We start from the raw sequence: 16323 nt of genomic DNA, 5'->3' as shown, positions 1-16323 counted from the left end.
ATAGCGCAAGTTACCAAGTTACCTGGACTGCCCTGCTGGCGGCTGACGCCCCCGCGTCGCGCCGCGCCGCGCTCGCATCCCCCATAAAATATTTTCGACAAAGTGTGCTCTCTTATTGTCGCGGAGCCACGGCGAGTCGCGGAGGGCGGGGCGGGGCGGGGCGGGGCGGGGCGGGGCGGGGCACCGCGGTGCATTGTACGTGTGAAAGCAGCACAGCCGAGTCCCCTCCCTACTAAAAGTGGGCAAGAAATAAAACGAATGCCATTTCCCAACCACAGGAAAGTAATATATATATTTATAGTATATTTATATATATTTTCGTAGAAAAAATAATCTAGTTTCTAAGTTTATCACCCCCTAATAAATTAACAGTTATGTCATGTCCGAACCAATAACATAATCATATAAATTTTCGTTCAAAATCTATCTTGTTCCAATGTTGATAACCCCATGATAAATTAACAGTGCACATGATACGCCAAAAAATTTGTAACAATTGTCACTTAAAGCGACCACAAAGTCGACACCGGTAGCAAACAATACCCATACAAAATTTAGAGTGTATACAGTCAGCGCTAAAAAAAACAAAATTGTATAAAAAGGTCCATGTGACGTCAATTCGTTTAACAACTGACATCTGAAATCACTCAAACACCGCAGTATCAACCCGATTGATACAACCATCAACACGAGAACGGAGTGCGGAAGCAGTCAGACTGCGTCGCACGCGTTCCAATTTGTTAAGTGCCTAAGTTACCCGGGGCTAGACGGCCGTGGGCTTGTTGGAGTTGCGCGGGCCGTGCGCCCGGTGCTTCGGCTTGCCTCTGCCTCTCGACCGGACGGGTCCCGGCGCTGCCGACGCGGCTTGCTGCTGGCCATGCTGGCCGGCCGGGGCCGCCTCCTCCCTGGGGTTCGGCGCGTTCTGCGGCCGCGGCCGGTGGTAGTAGGGACCGCTGGACGCGCCGCCTGGGAACCTTAGGCCGCCTCGGCCGCCGTGTCCATGGGGGTGTCCGCCGGCAGGGTGTCCGCCAGCAGGGTTTCCGCCGAAGTGCGGGCCACCGCGAGGGCCACCACGACCACGGTGTGCTCCAGGGTGGAAGCCTCCTGGGTGGTGTCCTCCAGGGCGGCCTCCAGGGTGTCCCTCGCCGAACCCGTTGTAGCGCCCTTCTCCGTGCCTCCTCTCTCCTCCGAAGTGACCTCCGTGGTGTCCCCTTGGCGCGCCCCGCCCAGGGTGCCCAAGGTGTCCCCGCGCCCTCCAGGACCCAGGTTGTTCCTGTATCCGCTCCGGCCGGTTGTGATTCTTCCGCTGGATGCCGACGCCGTTCTGCGGTGGCGCCGCTCCTCTGGACTGAAATCAACCACAGCATTACTTCATGCACCCAAAAGATACAATCCTCACGATCGAAATGCCCAGAGGGGTCTCGCTTACTCTGTGCAGGTCGGAGAGGTAGTTGGTGCGCTCTATGTTGTGGCCCCTCGCCTGGTTGAAACCTGTGACACGAAGACACATCACCGTAGAAAACGCGCAAACACGAGCGCGTAAGGCCCAATCCGAAAAACTCACCTTCTATCGCATTTTCGGGCGACCACTTTAGCCTATCGATCATGTACCTGAAACACAAGGCGGTAAAGGATTCAAAGAGTTTGCAGGCGCGATGGTGCGACAAAATTAGAGAGTCAGAAAATTGAGCGAAAAAAAATAAATTGGCTAACAAATCGCCTACTTACTTGCAAACTAGATAGCCCGTCCGGTTGAGTCCGTGAGTGCAGTGGACGCCAATCAGACCTGCGCAACAGACCGATTAGCATCACAGAAAAAAAAACACGGTTTGGAAATCCATCAAAAAGCAGCCGCAGCTGCGCCAAGCTCACCATCCCCCTCGGGGTTCTGGTCGAGGTACTCGTCCACGACTTTGAAAAACCTGCAACAAATCAAATCGTCCATTGGCGCGCTCGGTACGTACTGCCTGGCACTGCCGGACAAACGACGACTCGTTTGGAGTTCAAAGGCGACGCGCCGTCCGCCGCGGGCGTCGCGAGGCGGGGCGGGGCGGGGCGGGGCCCAGGGTGATAACACGTCGCCACCACGCAACCCCTCCCCTAGCAGGCCATGTTGATGCAGACGTCGACTAACTGCGGCTCATCGCTCCACAAAACCCCAAATTTATGTGGGCCATTTTTTAGCGTTGTCTGGTGGCCGCTATCAGGCCATGCTGGCCGTGCTGGCCGTGCTAGTGACGGGCGATGCGATGCTACGCCGCCGTGCCCCCCCCCCCCCCCCCCCCCCCCCCCCGCGTCGCAGCCACCCTCCCCGAGTGCCACCCTGCTTTGCGTCCTACAGCGTCTCACTGCAGTCGAGCCTTTTCCGCCATTCGGGCACCGATTCAAAGCCCTTACTTCAACATCAAAGTAGAAAATTTTTCAAATTTTTACCATTTGACTGACTTGAAAATTTTGCCTCGACTTTGGGTTTGGTTCGTCCAGGCGGACTCCCGTTTCAATCCTGTATGATTCCCTCCCCCCCCCCAATCCTTATTCCGGCAGCCTACTGCCAATAGGAGCGCGAGCCTGGACAGCAAGTCATGACGCGGAACGGGCCGCTCTGTCTCTGTCGCACGCGAAGGGCGAGCCGTAGGGGTGCGAGAGAGACAGCGCGACTGTTCGATGAATCGGACCATACTACAGTGTGCAGCACAGGGGGAGCGCGTCGTGTAAAAGGTTGGACCCATCTCCCCTCGGACGGGGCACGACGAGGCGGCGCGCGCGACAGCGACCCCAACAGGTGTTGAGGCCGCCCCGCCCCGCCCCGCCCCTCCCCTCGGAGATATGAGGCGTGGCGACCGCCCAATTTGGGGGTGCGCGTGCGGCGTGCGGCGCGGCGCGCGGGGCCGGCCAACAGTGTGTAACAGTGTGGCCGCCCCGCCGGTGTTTAGCGGGCTGGAGTGACAGAGGGTGAAATCGTGTGGCGGGAAGGGCAGGGAATCTCAGGCATCCAGGCATTCCCAAATTACGTGGCGACGCTCCCATGGCCCCTCGGCGGGCCTCGGCGGGCCTAGGCGGGCCCGGACGCGAGCGCGAGGGAGACGGCAAGCGTCCTGGAGCCACCTCATAACGACACGGCAACAAATTCAATCTCCGGTCGGATTCACTGCGGCACGCTGTCTCGCTCGGTCTCGCCCAGAATGTCGACTATTCGGTTCGGCCTCGCCTGTGGTCCCGCGACGAGCACCCGCCGCAGTCGCTCTGTCTCTCTCGCTCCGTCCCGGAGAGCCCCACGAGCGCGACAGAGACAGAGCGAGGCGGACGCCCGTTAAAATGTGTAAATATCAACACGGCATTATCATTTTTCGGCAATTAGTCGTGACACGGCATGCCGGGCGGGGGCTCAGTCGCTCCGTCTGTCTCGCACTCGCTGGCCAAGCCCAGGCGCGCGGGGCGTGGGGGTGCGAGAGGGACGGAGCGCCCGGCAGGTAGGCAACCCATCGTCCATGCGCGCCACGACGCCCAAACCTTGCCTTTCACGGTTTGGCGGTTTTGCAATCGACAAACGGGGTTCGAGCACAGACAGCTTCAGACAGCGGAGAAAGGAGCCCGATGGGTTGCCTAGCCCCAAGGCGACGGCGCGCGCGTTTAGAGAGACACTCGCGAGGAGACGGACATGCGATGCACTTTATGCTGCACAGAGTGCAGGGGGCCCCGGCAAGGCGGTTACCTAAGGCGGGACGTCGTAACCCTTTCCCATCGAGTCCTCCTCCTTCCTGGCCTTCCTGGCCTTCCACAGGCTCCACCTCCTCTGCAGGTGGCCCCCGCCCCCTCGAGACCCCCACGGCCCTTTGAGAACGCCGCCCCCACCCCCGACTTGTTTATGTGTGCGTGTGTGTGTGGTGTGCTTGCGTCTCGCTTTTTAACCTCCGCCCCGCCCTGGGCCGGGCCGGTCGGCGCGGTCCCTCGCTGGTGCTGGAAGCCCCGGGGGCTACTCATCCCCCATTTAGGCCTACTTAGTGCCGCCTGCCGCGACCTGCCGCCCCAAACGGCCGTGTGATATGCTATGACACACTCACACACGCGCACACACACGCACGGAATGGGCGTGATAGTCGTGCTTTATGGCCTTCTGCCCCGCGGGGCACCGCCACGCCACGCCACGCACCGCCATGATTCAGGCCGGATCAAGCAAGCAACCCCAACCCATTCAATAAGTCAAGGACCGACTAGGTCCGCTCCCTTCGTTTGGTCCGTTTTGGCAGTTTGGCGGCCGTTACCACACCGCTAGGCATGCGTACCTTTTAACCACGTAGGGCGGCGGGATCTGGTGGCCGGGGCACATGATCTTCTCGTGGGCCACCCCCTTGGCGCGGAAGGCCTGCAAAGACACGTCAAATAGTCGTTTTCGTCGCTCTGTCTCCATCGCGCCTATACGGCACGCCCCAAGAGAGCGAGAGAGACAGAGCGACTACTCTCGGAATGTTTTTCCTCACCTGCGGGTCGTAGTAGCGGTTCGTGTTCGTGATGTCCACGACGAGCCCCAGCTTGGACATCTCCTCCAGCAACGAGTCGATGGTGTGCCATTGCTGCTGGGGCACGCCGGTCCGGCGGAATATCTCCTGCAAACAACATCAACGTCATCAGCGTCCTGGACGGCCACGACGGCCACGGCGGTCACTTCCCGGAGGTTCCCGGAGGTTCCCGGAGGGCACGCTACATAAAGGGCTGCGCGGCGACGGCGCGGCGACGGCCATGGCCGCGGACAGGGGGCGGCCGGCCGGGATGCATGCGTGGCCGTGCCGTGCCGTGCCGTGCCGTGCCCTGCCGCATGCACAAGTTCATGTGAGTTATGCTTTTGGGGCGCTGTAAATTATGAGCCATCTTCGGGCACCACGACGACCAGGACGCCACCACGACGCCGGGGCGGGGCGGGGCGGGGCGGGGCGGCGTGCAGGCGATGTGGATTGCGACCACCAGCCACGCCCGGGCAACGCCGCGCCATATGCAGAGCGCCGTGCCGTGCCGTGCGTACCGCTCACACGATGCCCGTGCATCTTCCGTTTTTCTTATTTTCCGTTCGTCTTTTTTTTTTTCAACCGGACTGCACCATATAGGTTGCACACACGGGGAGGAAGGACGCCCGGAAAGCGGAAAAGTGGGACGCGAAAGTGGCGCCGCCAAAACGATCAGTGTCTCAAAACAACGACAATATAACGCCGAAAAATAAAAACGGCTTCGTTACGACGAGTGTCCGAAATGCGCGCGTGTCAGAGCCGCCGTTGGTACAGGCGGACAAACAGACTTACAGACGGGCAGACAGACAGACAGACAGAGGGACGGGCAGCGCGCAAAGAAGGCGACGTTCCAGACGCGCATAAAGTCCTCCTTATTAAATTTCCTCCGACAATAAATTATCAGTGTATAAATTTGCAGAGTGCCGAATATCGACAGCGGGGCGGCCGGAGTGTCGGAGTGCCAGGCGTCACGGGCGGGCGGCGGGGCTGACTGATGCCGAGAGTCGTTCTCGTCGCTCTGTCTCTCTCGCACTCGTCGGGCGTCCCTTGCAGGTGCGAGAGAGACAGAGCGACGACTCTCGGAATCAGTCTGCTGGCAGTGTGCTGGCAGGGCGAGCACGAGCCGTTCATTACGCAAAATAAAAAAAAATAGATTTATAGTACGCGCCAAAAACGAGGAGCAAGATTATTGCCAAACACACGGAGAAACAAACAACCCCGAAAAACAAAGAGGAGCGGCGGACGGTGGCGGAGGGGGAGGGGGAGGGGGAGGGGCAAGCGAGGGGGTGCAATAAAGATTGCAGAAGGAGAGAGGGGCGCTCATCTGCATGCTGCTTAGGCCGCTTTGTGCAAAACGCCGCCATCTGAGATGCGCGGGTGAAATGCTGCTGCACTGCCGTGCGCTTGATGACCTCACGCTGCAGCGCTGCACCACACTGCAGTGGGGCCACCACACTGTATCATGCCGGTAGATCCCCGCCCGAGCACAATGGCGTCCTCATCATGCTAAAGAGACGTGACACTCCGTGAGGGACGTGAGGGCCCCTATGCCGACAGTTTTTTTATCAATTACCCCCCCCCCCAAAAAAAAACAAAAAAAAACACGAAAAAGTGGGGAAAATGAGGAGACGGGGAGGGAAAAACGGGTGGATAGGACAACAGCGTCTCTCCGATTTCCCCATAATTCACGACACGGCTAACTGGAGAGAAGCATCTCGCGGCTTCGACTCAAACACAAACTAAAAGTTTTTTTTTTTCTCTCCTTCAAAATTTTGAAACAGATTTCCTCTTTTCCGCCTGGCTATCCGCGCGCGCGACGCCGTCCTCGCGGCCCCGCGACTTGTTAGACGTCGTCCTGGAAGGAGGGGACCTTGTCCGGGGCGGGGCACGCGGCCTTCCACAGCCTCGCTTCGCCTTGCTTCGACAAGGCGTTGCAAGGCGTGCGACATGGACTTCCCCCCTGCCCGCCTCGCCAGAGCCAAGCAGAGCGCCGTTCCGAACGTCGCCGTCTCTCTCGCGCTCGTGCGGCGCTCCCTGTCGGCGAAGAGAGACAGCTGCCTCTCTCTCTCTCTCTCCCCTCAGCCAACAAGCAATGGCAGATTCGAATCTGAAAAGAAGTGGCCGCCCTCCGGGAACCTCAGGGGGACCTCAACCTCCGCGCCACGTAACGACGAGACGGACCACTGTAACGTCCCAACCCAACGTGCAGCGTGCGGCATACTGCACGGCAGGGCGCGGCGCGGATACCCCACGCCCCATGCAGTCGCTGCAGCGGGGAGTATATCTGGCCGACAAATCTGCGACAACCCCTGCCGCCCTGCCTTGCCGCCTCGCAGCGCCGCCGCAGCGCCTCGGACAGAAATTCCAGGCAGTGCCAGGCAGTGGGCGAGTGTGTAGACAAGCATGGCGCCACTCGCTCCCCGGGAGTCTGTGCCCCCCCCCCCCTCCCTCGCCTCGCTCGGCCCTTCGGCCCTCTCGCAGGTAAACTTACTACTGGAATCGGAGCGCCCCCCCTGGAGCGCGCCCTGGCTCCAGTCCGGCCAACCCCGGCCGGACTGCCCTGGACTGCCCCGCGGCCCCACAAAACAATATCGTTTGTTTCCACCACTTTCGTTGGCCGCTCCTCTTTCTTCTCCTTTCCAATAATTAATTCAGACGAGAGACGAGGCGCCGGACAACAGCCGTCGCCACGCGGGGCGCACAGCAGAGCAGACCTGTGGCAGAGCGACGCGCGCGCCATCTGGCGGCGGACGGCGGCGGCAACGGGATGAAGCGGTCACAACGCGGTCACAGACACCACCGGACGGACCATCAGTCAGGCCAAACGTTTCATTCGTCAGTGACAACTCCATCAGGGCCATCGGGCTGCCATCGGGCTGCCATCGGGGCGAGGGCGAGGCGAGGGAGACGACACGAAACCGAAACGCACCCAAACGGCAGCGTCTCCTTGGCGGGCCCACGGCGGCCCAGCCTCAGCCCGATGGAGATGGAACCAGAGGACGGACGCTACCGACGCGGCGGCCAGCCGGCAGCCAGCCAGCTCGCGGACTATGCGTTTGGCCTTCGACCGCCCGCGCGCTGCACCGCTGCACCTCCGTCGCGCTGTCTCTCTCGCACTCGCGGGGCGTGCCGAGTAGGTGCGAGAGAGACAGCGCGACCGCGGCAGCGTGCGGCAGCCAGCCCCGCGGCGTGAAGACGTCCACAACAATCCCCGTGCCCATTGATACCGACCAATAATCAATGTAATAAATAGTCCTGGCCGCAGGGTTGTTAACGCTAACTTAGCGACTAGCGTTGCTAACTTAGCGCGCTAACGCTAATTTAGCGATTAGCGTTAGGCGCTAAACATTTTGGGAGGCGTTAGCTTTAGCGTTAGTACGCTAACATGCCCTTTAGCGATTTAGCGGTGCTAACGCTAATTCGGCTCTTGCAACCGGTCAGAGCTTACTTGATTCTTGCCGAGATACCCGCTTTTTTCTCCCCTCTGGGCGGGCTTCCCGGGGCCGGGCGGGTATGCCCCGTATTCCCCCTCTCCGCTCGCCCACCCGGCGTCGTGTTTCAGCTTCAGCGTATTAGATCTGAATACAAGTTGAAATATATAAAGAATAAATGAAAACATAAGTTGTTTTTTTGGGGACTAAGACTGATTTAACTGTGCCATTGCATATTAATTGTTATATTTGCCTGCCTTTTAAGCCTGAGAAAGTTTTCTAGCGTTAGCATCGCTAAATAGCGTTAGGGCTGCTAAATCGCTTTTTAGCGTTAGGGCCGCTAATTCGCTTATTAGCGTTAGCGCGCTAAAACTTCTCTTAGCGGCAGATTTAGCGCGCTAAATTTTTCGAACAGCGCTAATAGCGTTAGCGTTAGCGCGCTAAAGTTTCAAATTAGCGTTAACAACCCTGCCTGGCCGGCGCGGCGGCGGGGCGAGCAGGGCAGCAGGGCACCGCAGGGCCAGGAGGCACCAGGACGACTCCGAGCGGCGCTCCCGTCGCTCTGTCTCCCTCGCACTCACGGCGCGTCGCGACGGCGTGCGAGCGAGACGGCGCGGCCGTTTGGAACCGCTGTCTGGGATTCATCACTCACACTGTGCGCTACGCTGTGCTACGCTGTGCTACGCTGTGCTGCGCGGGGCTGCGCCGCGGCTACGCCTCGCCACGCCCCGGTGTTGGAGCAACACGTCAGGGCGAACCATTAGCACGGCCAGCATCGCCAGCACCGAGAGCCACATCACTTCACTTCACATTGCATCGCGCCGCCGCGCGTCGCTGGCCCTCTGGCCCTGCCGGCCGGGCCTGGCCCCACCGGCCCCCATGATTGATCGACCGCCAAACAACAACAACACCTGTCAGAGGGGGGGGGGGCAGCTCGTTTTGCTTGCACTGCTTGCACTTGCACTGCTTGCACTGTGCGCATCAAGCCCGAAAAAAGTCTGCCCTCGCATCGGCGTCGTTCCCTGACGCGGTTCTGGTCCGAATTTACGGCGGCGTATTGGCGGCGGCGCGGCGAGGCGAAGGTGGAGATTTTCCCAGAGATTTTCTCTCCCCGGCACTGTAAGGCACACCGCCTGGGCACCGCGTCGGCCGGCGGCTCCCTGGGCCTTTGATGGGGTGAGATTTTCATTTCGGCCGATCATGACGTCGCCCCGCCCCGCCCCTGGCCGCGCCACGCCCCCACGCCTCGAGGGCCTCGACGGGCTGCTCCAGGATGTCCAGTCAGCCCTGCGCTGGAACCTGCAGGGCCGGGAAACGGTCGAGAATCCGACCATCCAGGACGTCCAGAGGAAATGCAGGTTTCCCAGGGCATCTCCTGGGCCCGCCAGAGGGCGCACGGTAAGCCATGGGGCCGGCGCCAGGCGGCCAAAACTCTAGACGTGTGTTGAGCCCCAGAGTCGCTGAGCAGGACTCGAGTCGAGCGTGTGACTCCACCAATGGATTGCTCTCCGAACGAGGAATCCATTGATGGGGTCACACGTTGAATTCGGGTCCCATTTAGCGACTCTGGAGCTCAAAAGGCGTTTGGAATTTCGGCCGCCTCCACCGGTCTTCTCTGGCCCACTGTGCGCCCTCTGGCTGCAGCTTCCAGAGCGCACCCAGATCACTCTCAGATCCGCCGGGCCCGCCGCGGCGCGCCGTGAGTGGACATCCAGATCCTGCAGGGCAGCCAGATCCCGCTCCAGATCGGCCCGGACTCGGCCGCCGGCCGGCCAGGCTTTCCAGGCGGGGAGGCACAAAGCCATAATCGTCACGCGATATGCACACAAATTATGTGTATTCGTAGCGGTGCGCCACAACGCCACGGGGCAGGAAGGGCATCGGAGAATGACGCAATCGGACAATAAAACGGACACACACACACGCACACACACACACACTCGCAGGCACGCGTGCACAATGCAGCCAGCAAATCTCGCCACAAACTACCCCCAATAATGCGGTGATATTGAGATGTCACACCGCGTGTGTGAGTGCGTGTCCGTGTGTGTGGTCGGACTGACCCGCGGAGGGTTAGGTTCGGGGGACACCTCCAATGGGGCGAGGGGAAAGCAAGCAGCAGCCGGCCAGCCCGAGCAGCCAGCCAGGCGGGCAGCCAACCGGAAGTGGTTCCGAAAGAGCGCGCGCTTGTAGGTAAAAGTAGCGAGGGGGACCCAAAAGGCCAGCCCGGCCGGCCTGGCCCGCCCCTCGCATTACCACGCATTACAGACACGCGTGCCGTGCCGCGTGTCCTGCCCTGCCCGTGACAGCATCCGCTAATGCATACCAAATCACGTCGCCATTTTGGCGGCACACTGTCAAAAACGGTTCCATAGTGAGGACGCCACGCACAGTGGGCCAGAAGACCGGTGGGAGCGGTCAAAACAATCCCGGACGGGTTTTGATGTCCAGAGTCGCTAAATGGGACTCGTGTGACCCCACCAATGGATTCCTCGTTCGGAGAGCAATCCATTGGTGGGGTCACACGATCGGTTCGAGTCCTGTTCAGCGACGCTGGAGCTCAAAACGCGTCTGGAGTTTTGTCCGCCTCCTCCACTGTGCCGCGGCAAGGCCGGCAAGGGGGTTGCAATTGCAGCTCCTCGTTAGCGAGTCCCTTTATGAGGCCATCCATCCCAGGGGGCGGTTCAGAGTCTCCGTCTCTCTCCCTCTCGGCCCCGCGACGCTACGCGACGCCAAGCGAGGCGAGCCGCGAGTGCGAGAGAGACAGACGCAGCGCCACATCGCGCGGATTGGCCATCAAGAGGGCAGCGAGCCACAAAGTGTACAAAGCCCCCCCCCCCGCGAACCGCTCTTCAGAACAGCTCAAATATTTTAGGGGGATTTTCAAGCAGAACTGCTGCACATTTTGCAATTGGCCCCAAATTTCTAGGATGTTCAAGCAGGCCAAATTTTAACGGTTTCAATCATTCTTCATCCACTTCTGAATTTTTTTAAAATCTTTTTTACAGAATTTAAGGCAGCTCATGCAGTTGAAGCCCGCAGCCGGGCAGTCTCAAGAATTAGCGCATGATAAATGGATGGATGAAAACACTTCGGGGGATCGGAGGGCCTGGGCCGGGCCGGGGCGCGGCGGGGGGCACCTTGGGGCACGGCCAGGCACGGCCACATCCCCTCTGGGGGCTCCGGGGCCCTGGGTGGCGGCAGGCGCGGCCGGGCGCGGCGGGCACACACGCACACACACGCACTCACACCGACGGGCGCGTCCAGGAACGCTCTCCATGCACGCGCATGCCTCCATTGACGAGGGCCCGGGGTAATTGAATCGGTGTCATCGTCGGACGTGGAGGACGAGGAGGATGACGTGCAGGACGACAACAAAGTGTTGCACCAGGGCGACGACGTTGGCGGCTAGTTCCACTCCCGCCTCCCTCGCACTCGCGGCGCGTCAAAGGGTGCGAGAGAGACGCCCGCGAGCCGCGTGAATGTCGCCCATTCGATGTCGGCCACTCCGCCGAGGGGATTGGGTGGCGCGAGGCGAGGCAGCGCGACGACGCGGCGGCGCTACTCTTTTATGGAGTGTTTTATGCCTCGGACTGTCGGACCACCGATGTGGCACTTTGTGTGCTGCGCCCGGCAGCGCCCGGCAGCGCCGCCAAAGACGGCCGGGCCGCTCGAGTCGGGTCCGAGACGGGTCCGAGACCCCCGTAAAGCCGGAGGGCCGGCCTCTTCATTAGGGAGATGGCCAGGACGCCGTCGTCGGCGGCCGGCGTGTCATCGCGGCGGTCATCGGCGTGGTCGTCAGGACGGCGTGCAGGTGGCGGCGGCTCTGCATACAACACCGGCTAATGCGGCCCCTCCGCGCCAACGCGCGCCCCGACGCCCGGGCGGCCACTTCCCGCGTCCTCGCGCTCGTCAAGGAAGACGTCTTCGTGTAGGGCCGTCGAAAGTCGCCGGCCCGGCGCGCAATGGGTCGAATAAAGCCGTTTACGACCTATTAAACGGGGCGGCCGCGCCGGGCCGAGCAATCCCGATGAAGTACACCTGTCCGGAAGGGCGCCGCCGCGACCGCCGCGACGACGAGGACGACGAGGACGCGGAGCTCCTTGCCGCCGCGGAGTGGTCGTTGGCGGAAGCGCCGCGAATCAGACAAAGTGAGGGGCGGACAAACAAGAGCGAGGGAGCGCGCACACTGCCCGCCCCGCGAGTGCGAGCGAGAGGGCGCGACGATGTTCGGAATCAACATGCTGGGAGTGGCGCGGCGGCCCCGCGGCTGCATGGCGGCAAGGTACGCCCTCCGGACTCGACCGCCTCGCCGCCTCGCCGCGGTGCAACGACCTACCCCCCCCCCCCCCCCCCCCCCCCCCCCGCCTGCAACATCCCCTGGCGCCTGCTGTTTGCGCCCCAGACTGATTCCGCGGGAGGCCTGCCTCTCCCCCTCTCTCTCGCACTCGTGCGACGTCCCGTCCAGGTGCGAGAGAGACAGAGCGACTCTGGCGGCGTTCCGCCCTCTCTCGTGGCGCCGCCAAGACCGTCGAGTGCTCCAGGCTCCATCCACTCGGCCGCCGCGCAACACTGAGTAGCAGTGTGGCCAACCGGCCAACCGCGGCGGCGCTAAAATGCCAAAACGCCCAAATTCGAAGCAAAGGGTTGTCGCCCTCTCCGCAGACATAAAGCAGGCCCTCTCGAGCGACCGCCGCCGCCCGGGACCCACTCGGCCCTGGCGTCCTGGCCAAACGGAATGGGATTATAAATAAAAATTTTAATGATGCATTTCCATAGGAATGCATACAAGGGACGAAGTGACTCTCTGGAGGCCACCCTCTGCGAACGCTAGGCCCCTCCATGCCCACCGCCACCCCGCGTCTGTGCCCAGGTGCGAGAGAGCGCCGCGGAGTGGAGTACAGGAGACAGAGAGAGAGAGAGGGGGGGAGCACCCAGTCGCAGGGGAACTGAGCGCGCCGGGCGGCGATACTCCGCGCCCCAGTTTGGTCCGGAACGCGTGGAGTAATCGACCGATCATTTGATCGGCAACTGATACCTCACGGCGACGCCCGGCCAAGACTTCAACGAGCAAATCGACAATGTTTCTAGCGTTTCTCCTCCAGTTGTTTATCCCATTTCTGACCGTCACGGTCCGATTTCTGAAAGAGTCACAACACTTTTGGACTTTCTTTGTGGACGTTCGTTGGGCCCCCGACCCGAGGAGTCAAGATGGGGCAGCCCGGGGCTTAGGCCGGCGTCGGGGGGCTTTTGGGTGGTTTTGGTCCAGGTTTGGTGATATTCGTTATGGCATTCTTTTGTGTCCCTTATCAAAGCGATTGTCTGACCCCAGCACGGCCGCCACGGCTAGGCCACGGCCCTACCGCAGACACAAAGAAATTAGAATGCGTCGAGGGTGGCATGGCATGGCTAGGCCGGGCTAGGCATGGCGGGGCGAGCGTGGGGCCGTGGGGTCTCCTCCCCCCCCCTCTTCGTACCTCTGGATCTGCGCCTGCCGAGAGATTCCGAACAGTCTCTCTCTCTCTCGCACCACGACGAGACGTCTCATGAGTGCGACAGAGACAGAGCGACGAAACGGGACGCTGCTGGACGGCGCCGCTATACTCCGCGTGCGTGCATTGTACGCGTACGGTTCGTGTTCCACTCGGCAATAAATAATTTGGGAACATTCGAGCCGAGGTGCGAAGTGAGCGGCGCGGTGGGGAGGCCGCGGTGGCAGGCCCTTCACCGACACCACGGCATGGCAATACCGCCCCATCAAGACAAACAAAGCCATCACACTGCTTGCTATTGTTTTTAAAAAAATTCTTCACATTTTGAGAGGATTACAGTGGACTTCTTAGTCGACTCTTTGGTGGTTTTGCCATGCGCTCCCTGGCTCGTGATGCAGTTCGGCAAGACTCACCTCTCTCAGTGGCACCTTGAAGGCAAAAAATCTAGTCCCTGGTATAACCCCGCCCACACTTTTGTATGGCAGCCATCTGTAAATTACAACGACGAGTCAAGAAAAGGGTTTGAAATGGTGCAAGCTAGACAGTTTAACATCGCAAAGTAAAATATGTTTGGCACTAAAATACTTCAGACACAATTAATCTGTGACCTAACTCAATGAATATTGGACAAATCAGCAAAAATATTAACAAGACAGAACCAAGGGATATAGGAAAAGGTTCAATGTTAGTGTCACAAATATAAACAAAAAGTGCAAAGGTTTTCAATAAAAAGATCCTTAATAATTATTGCCAGTGGGTACAAGGGGGAAATGGAACACCCACATACAAAGCTGAGCCAAATGGCAATGCACTAGGTAAATATTTTGCCTAAAATTCATCTTGAACAATGAAATTATCCAAAAAGAGACTATGTTGTCGTTGACAACACTACATAAACATAACCTAAGCTCCGACCAAAGAACGGATTTGCATTATGATTCTGTAAAACTAAGCAATAACAATCACCTGTCCGGTATTGGTGAGGGTCCTTTTCCCATCTTTTCGTTTCAGAGTGAAGAACTTTCTCTTTTGATACAAGCTCAGAGTGAAAATACACAAAATACAGCAAAAATTTAGATCACGTTGAATCGAAAGGTGGAGGTGGAGGTGGACAGACACTAAACATGTGGTGGGAGAAAAATTAATCACATACACAATCTTATTCAAATTCTAGAAAAGTGGACTATGACGTATGAATTTTTTTACGGTAAAAACTGATTGTGGGATTAAAGTTTATCTTCAACTGTTTTGCAATTAATCCATAGAGGATTTAAATTAATAACTTTTTAAAGCTGAAAAGAAATCAGCTTTGATAGCTAGATTTCTCACCTTTCAAAGGCGCCAAGTTCTCTGCTTCTTTCTAGAGGGCTACGACCAGCTACGACAACCTTTCGATGTTATAATTTTAATTTTAATTTTCCCTTCCCCTATAAAGTTTGGGCTGATTACGGCTCGTTTGAAAACTGGTGTTTAGTAGTTCAGAGGTCTTTCCGGTCGTGTTGAATTTTTTACCCCTAAAATGTTCAGCAGTTAAAAATAAACTGAAAAGTAAACAAGGCATCCCAGTGAAACATAACCTCAGACATCATGACTGATTTTATGGATCACAGGAGAGAAGAGCGGGAGAAAATAGGGCTGGAAGGTGCAAGAGGTGTTTGGGGAAGATCACCTTCGCGCTGTGATGAGTGAGTTATCTGCTGCTAGAAAGAAGTAGAAATTCAACTGAATCCTGTGTTGTAATGAGTCTTGATTCCCATTGCGCTGTCTGCATCTTTTTATTTTTTTATTTCCAGCTCGGATACTTCAGAATATTTGATAGAGGCGGCTAAACGGAAGAGAGAACAACCTGACGCAGATGCTCCTGATAGCAAAAAGTCTAAGAAAGAAAAAAAGAAAAAGAAGAAACACCACAAGGAACACAAGTCAAAGGTAGTGTTCAGTGATTGCTTGTTGTTTGTGATGGTTAATTTTTGATATGATATTCACCCAGTTTTATCCCTCTTTGCAAACAACAGAAATCCAGCAAAAAGAAGCGCAAGAAGGAGAAAAAGTCAAAGAAATCCAAAAAGAAGCGAGATTCATCTTCAAGCAGCTCGTCAGATGACAGTGACTCTGAAGCACAATGGGTGGAAAAGGATGGTAAGTGACCAGTCCTTGTCGTATGTATTACTGCTTTTAATGAAAGTGGTTTCGATTACACTCTCCATGTGTGTGATTACAGTGGCCCAGAGAAAGTCTCGAAGATCCTCCTCCTCCTCAGATGACGAAGATGGTGTTGTAGGCCCTGTTCAAAGCTCTCATGGGGGATTATCTGCCAAAGACTTTGGCAAGGCTTTACTTCCCGGTGAAGGTGCTGCAATGGCAGCGTATGTTGCAGATGGAAAACGTATTCCACGCCGAGGTGAAATTGGCTTAACATCTGATGAGATAGCTAATTATGAATCAGTTGGCTATGTTATGAGTGGAAGCAGGTGAGCGGATAGCTTCCTCAAAGTGAGTACTAGTACTGCTCTGCAATATAATATGACTAATGTATTTCCTTGGTTTGCAGGCACCGGAGAATGGAGGCTGTTCGAATTCGTAAGGAGAACCAAATTTATTCTGCTGATGAAAAGAGAGCCCTTGCTATGTTCAGCAAAGAAGAACGGCAGAAGAGAGAAAACCGTATCCTGTCTCAGTTTAGAGAAATGGTTACCAGTAAGCTGGAGAAGAAGTCTTAAAAATGTCTTACTATTGTATAAAAGTATTTCTTTGAATAATGTCATAACTTAATCAACCAAGTGTAAATCAAGTGTAAATATTAAGGGAATTGTGTATTGTAGAATTTTCCTGTGATAAAGTCTTTGAAAACTGGGCTCTCTACCCATTTCTCCAATGTTCTCCTCAGAGGGAAGGCCAGCT

The 16323-nt window shown here is 57.6% G+C and overlaps 2 protein-coding genes across 2 annotated transcripts; one reads left to right on the top strand and one right to left on the bottom strand.

The window, feature by feature from the left end:
- Positions 1–565: 565 nt before the first annotated feature.
- On the bottom strand, positions 566–14721 carry LOC117647594 (RNA/RNP complex-1-interacting phosphatase). Its single transcript, XM_034389427.1, has 9 exons — positions 14389–14721; positions 13836–13911; positions 4479–4604; positions 4284–4363; positions 1873–1922; positions 1729–1786; positions 1565–1611; positions 1430–1491; positions 566–1348 (listed from the first exon to the last, which is right to left on the bottom strand). Exons 1-9 carry the CDS (start codon positions 14418–14420, stop codon positions 764–766), a joined length of 1116 nt encoding a protein of 371 aa, XP_034245318.1. The 5' UTR covers positions 14421–14721; the 3' UTR covers positions 566–763.
- Positions 14722–14763: 42 nt separating this feature from the next.
- Positions 14764–16276, top strand: LOC117647595 (NKAP family protein CG6066). The gene is made up of 5 exons (XM_034389428.1): positions 14764–15107; positions 15216–15351; positions 15438–15561; positions 15644–15893; positions 15974–16276. Exons 1-5 carry the CDS (start codon positions 15010–15012, stop codon positions 16140–16142), a joined length of 777 nt encoding a protein of 258 aa, XP_034245319.1. The 5' UTR covers positions 14764–15009; the 3' UTR covers positions 16143–16276.
- Positions 16277–16323: the final 47 nt, after the last annotated feature.

This window comes from Thrips palmi, unplaced genomic scaffold (assembly GCF_012932325.1).
Source record: "Thrips palmi isolate BJ-2018 unplaced genomic scaffold, TpBJ-2018v1 HiC_scaffold_2, whole genome shotgun sequence".
Taxonomy (NCBI): domain Eukaryota; kingdom Metazoa; phylum Arthropoda; class Insecta; order Thysanoptera; family Thripidae; genus Thrips; species Thrips palmi.
The sequence above is the reverse complement of the archived record's forward strand: the minus strand, read 5'-3'. Positions and strand labels throughout refer to the sequence as shown.